At 43.0% G+C, this 5,316-nt stretch overlaps 1 protein-coding gene across 1 annotated transcript; it reads left to right on the forward strand.

Moving 5' to 3' along the window:
• Window positions 1-1,346: 1,346 nt before the first annotated feature.
• On the forward strand, window positions 1,347-2,325 carry LOC125833322 (uncharacterized). Its single transcript, XM_049512465.1, has 2 exons — window positions 1,347-1,928; window positions 2,008-2,325. Exons 1-2 carry the CDS (start codon window positions 1,347-1,349, stop codon window positions 2,323-2,325), a joined length of 900 nt encoding a protein of 299 aa, XP_049368422.1.
• The last annotated feature ends 2,991 nt before the right edge of the window (window positions 2,326-5,316 follow it).

Consider the following 5,316-nt stretch of genomic DNA (forward strand, 5'->3'; position numbering starts at 1 on the left):
GCTCAGCATCCATCTCCTATGATGTATAAAGAAGATGATACTGACTTGGATAGAGCTGGAGCCACTAGAGCCACAGTGTTACCTGCACTACCCCCAGGTGTTAAGTTTAGAATCACCAGCACCATGATCCAATTGTTGAACCTAAAAGGTATGTTTAGAGGTGCAACTGGTGATGATGCAAATCAGCACTTGATGAATTTTGTGGCAATCTGTAAGTCACAAGAGATTCATGGGGTCAACCAAAAAGCAATCAGTGGATGATGCAGTTTGTGGAGGCTCATTTATGAGGAAGTCATTTGCGGAGAGCATGCAACTATTGGATGAGGTCTCTAAGAATAACAGAGCATGGTACACTAGAGATGTACATGTAGGAGAGCTTGGGTATACATTTGAGCTTTCAATTGAACAAAGGAAGAGAGAAGAAGAAAGGGACCAAGACATGGCACATATGAGGACTCAAATAGATTTGCTCACAAACCACATTGTCGTGAAGTCTGAAAAGGTGAATGCTGTGGGACAAAAAATAGGTATGAGGATCAGTATCTTGACCTTGATGAGGAAGCTAACTAGTTGGGAACCAAGGGGGTTTCCAGAATTATAACTCTGGAAATTAGGGTTACAATTCTAGAAACGCAGGTCAAAACTATGCTAGGGATGGTAAGTATGATAGGCCATCAAATATAGATCAAAGAAATTGGCGAAACAAAGATGGGTATAGAAATGATCGCAGTGGTGTTTATGTGCCCCCAGGCAATAGAGACCGAGTAGGTGGTAGTTCCAGCGGATCTATGCTGGAAGATATGATGGCTAACGTACTATAGAAGGTTGAATCAACCGATGTAAGGGTAAAAGAAATGAGAGGTGATTTCTCAAGCATGAGTCAGTTGGTGGACTCTCATACCACCTCCATTAAACAAATTGAGTAGCAGTTGGGGCAACTCTCAGCCTCACTGAATCAGAGGAAGAATGGATCACTACCAAGTGACACCATTTAGAATCCCAAGAAGGACGGGCACTGCATGGCCATCGCCAATAGGAGTGGTAAAGTTCTTACTAACCCTATGTCTGCAGGTACCAAACATCAACAGGTCTTGGAGCAAGCTGGCAGAGATGAGGATGAAACTGCACAAGTATATGACTCAGATGAGGTTCAACATAAATCACAACCCGCGAGAGGAAAAAAGAAAGAGGTCAAGGAAAACCTGCCTTTAAAGCAGATTCCCAGACCACCTCCTCCTTTCCCTCAAAGGCTTAGAAAGAAAGCTGAAGATGGGACTTTTAAATAATTCATTACCATGTTGAAGCAGCTTTAAGTAAACATTCCACTAGTGGAAGCTCTGGGGCAGATGCCAGAATATGTCAAGTTTATGAAGGACTTAGTTACAGAGAAAAGAGTTGTAAGTCTTGATTTTACTAATGATGTTCACCATTGCAGTGCCATTGCTACCATATCTTTGGTTCAGAAAAAAGAAGGCCCAGGTGCATTCACTATTCCATGCACCATCGGGTCAATCAGCTTTGCAAAAGCATTGTGTGATCTCGGAGCCAACATTAGCTTGATGCCACTAGCCATCTACAAGAAACTGGGATTGGGAGTTCCAAGACCCACAACAATGAGGTTGATAATGGCTAATAGATTAGTTAAGCAGCCTGTGGGAATCCTATGTGATGTACTTATGAAAGTGGACACCTTCATTTTTTCGGCTGACTTCGTGATCTTGGATTGCGAAGTGGACTTTGAAGTCCCCATTATTTTGGGAAGACCCTTTTTGGCCGCAGGAAGAGCTTTTGTGGATGTTGAAAGAGGAAAGTTGAAGTTCAAACTCAACAAGGATAAGGTAAAGTTCAATATTTGCAGGTCAATGAAGCAACCCAATGATATCAATGTGGTTTTTCCAATAGAGGTGGTTGTTGATGAGGACATGAGGGTACCCATAGATGAGAGGATGGTTGAACTTTGATGTTGATTTCCGGTCTGACTATAAAGAGACCATGAATGCTTTGCAGGGTATGGGAGCACACTCGTATGTTCCAAAGAAATTGGAGTTGGACTTGAAAAACAGGCCAAGCTCTCCAGCAAAACCATCCATCGAGGAGCTACCGGTGCTGGAACTGAAACAGTTACCCAGTCACTTCAGGTATGTATTTTTGGGTACTAATAACACTTTAATTGTGATCTTGGCTGCAAATTTAATTGAAGAGAAGGTGCAGGAGATTATCAAGGTGTTGAGAAGATACAAATGGGCAATTGGGTGGACCATTGCTGATATAATTGGAATACCTCCTGGTATATCCACTCACAAGATTCAACTTGAGGAGGACTGAAGCCTAAGCATTGAACACCAGTGGAGGCTAAACCCACCTATGCAAGAGGTGGTTAAGAAAGAGATAATCCATTGATTAGATGCTGGGGTGGTCTATCCCATTTCTGATAGTCACTGGGTTAGTCCAGTGCAATGTGTGCCAAAAAGGGTGGTATGACTATGGTGGCAAATGCCAAGAACGAGTTAGTCCCACAGTGACCAGTCACTGGATGGCGAGTCTGTATGGACCACAGGAAGCTGAACATGTGGACTTTGAGGGACCACTTCCCCATGCCTTACATGGACCAGATGCTTGATAGGTTGGTAGGTAAAGGGTGGTATTTTTTCTTAGATGGATACTCTAGCTACAACCAGATATCAATTGCTCCTGAATATCAGGAAAAGACCACCTTCACATGTCCTTATGGCACCTTTGCGTTTAAATGCATGCCATTTAGACTGTGTAACGCACCAACAACATTCCAAAGATGTATGATGTCCATTTTCTCTGACATGGTGGAAGACACTTTAGAGGTATTTATGGACAACTTCTTTGTAGTAGGTGATACTTTAGATGATTGTTTGTTGAATCTTAGCAGGGCTTTAGAGAGATGTGAGGAGGCCAAGTTGGTGCTGAATTGGGAGAAGTGCCTTTTCATGGTAAATGAAGGCATAACTCTTGGACACAAGGTATCACAGAAAAGGATCAAGGTAGACAAGGCAAGATTGAAGTGATTGAAAAGTTACCTCCGCAAATCTATGTGAAGGGTGTTCGAAGCTTACTAGGACATGCCGGATTCTATAGGCGTTGCATCAAGGACTTCTCAAAAATTGCACACCCTATGTGTAAGCTTTTGGAGAAGGAGGTGAAATTTGTCTTTAATGAGGCATGTCTCATAGCTTTTGAGTGCCTAAAAGAAAAGCTGCTTTCAGCACTAGTGATTATTGGCCTAGACTGGGTGGAGCCATTTGAGGTGATGTATGATGCTAGCGGGACTGCGTTAGGAGTTGTGTTGGGACAGAAGGGCAACAAGATGTACCATCCGATTTACTATGCTAGTAAGTCGCTAAATCGGGCACATTGAAACTACACAGTCACTGAGTAGGAACTATTGGCTGTAGTGTATGCATTTGAAAAGTTCAGAGCTTACCTGCTTGGCACTAAGGTGATAGTTCACACAGACCATGCTGCCTTGAGATATCTCATGGCAAATAAAGATGCCAAACCTAGGCTGATCCGATGGGTGCTGCTTCTCTACGAATTTGACTTTGAAGTGAAGGACATGAGAGGTTGTGAGAACCAGGTAGCTGATCACCTGTCTAGGTTGGAGGAAGCAAAGAAGGAAGATATTGAGCTTGAGATAGATGATACATTCTCGGATGACTAGGTATTAGCTGCTACTTTTGACCTTATTCCTTGGTTTGCTAACTATGCTAATTTTCTGAGTAGTGATGTGATGCGTAAGGGGCTGACATATCAGCAAAGGAAAAGGTTCCTGCATGATATAGGCAAGTACTTTTGGGATGAACCGTATCTGTACATGGTGTGTGCTGACAACATAATTAGGCGATGTGTTCCGAAAGCCAAAATGTTGCACATTTTGGAGGTCTGTCACTCATCTCCAGTTGGTGGTCATCATGGTGGTGCTCGAACAGCCCACAAGATACTTTAGTGTGGGTACTACTAGCCCACAATTCATCAAGATGCAGAGAACATAATAAGGAGTTGTGATGTGTGCCAGCGGCAAGGAGCCATCTTTCGGCGCCATGAGTTACCCATGACACCTATTCTGGAGGTGGACTTGTTTGATGTGTGGGGTATTGATTTCATAGCCCCTTTGTGAGTTCATATGGGCGGAAATACATACTGGTTGTGGTTGACTATGTATGCAAATGGGTTGAACGTGTTGCTTTACCTTAGAACGATGGAAAGAGTGTTGCTGGTTTCCTGAAAAAGAACATTTTCTCAAGGTTTTGAACACCCAGAGCCATTATAGTGATGGTGGTTCTCACTTTTGCAACAAGGTGTTCAGTGCGCTTCTGACCAAGTATGGGGTAAAACAACACAAGGTGGGAACACCTTATCACCCATAGACTAGTGGATAAGTGGAGGTTTCCAATAGGGAGATTAAAGCAATCTTGGCCAAGACAGTTAATGCCAACATGACAGATTGGGCAAGGAAGCTGGATGATGATCTATGGGCATATCAAACAGCTTTCAAGACACCTATTGGTATGTCTCCATATCAATTGGTGTTTGGAAAAGCGTGTCATTTTCCAGTTGAGCTTGAGCATAGAGCACTCTGGGCATTGAAGAAGCTAAACCTCAGTTGGAGTGAAACTCCGAACTTGAGGTTGGATCAGATCAATGAGATGGATGAGTTTCGTTTGAGAGCATATGAGAGATCAGCACTGTATAAGGAGATGATGAAGCTATATCACGACAAACATATTGAGAAAATAAGCTTCACTCCTGGTGACTTCGTGTTACGTTTCAACTCCATACTTTGTCTTTTCCAAGGAAAGCTGAGATCTAAATGGTTTGTACCTTTTAAGGTCACACATGTTTTTCATTCTGGTGCTATTGAACTGGAAAATGAGAAAGGCGAGAGGTTCAAAACTAATGGTCAGCGAGTCAAGGCATATTTGGATGCTCCTGAAGATGTGAAGATTGTATAGGAATGCAAACTTAATGAAGTCTGAGTAATCAAGTAACCTGCGTCGCACCACGACGTTAAATTGTGCGCTACGTGGGAGGCAACCCAAGGTGTAATTGTATTAGGTATGTTCCCTTTTGCCTTATTTTTTTTATAGAGTCATTGTGTGCTGATGTGTGCAGGAGAGAATAGGTGGAAAAATGCAGGACCAGGTGCAGACTGAACTCCACGGACAGTCTCAAGGACCGTGGTGATCTTCACGGGCACTTTCACGGTCCGTCAATTTGAGGACAAAAGTTCGGAAGATACTAGAAATTGCATAAAAACAAGGTTCATGGAAGGGTGCACAGTTCGTC

Source organism: Solanum verrucosum, unplaced genomic scaffold (assembly GCF_900185275.1).
Source record: "Solanum verrucosum unplaced genomic scaffold, falcon-dt-bn FXZP01000274.1, whole genome shotgun sequence".
NCBI classification, from domain to species: Eukaryota; Viridiplantae; Streptophyta; class Magnoliopsida; order Solanales; family Solanaceae; genus Solanum; species Solanum verrucosum.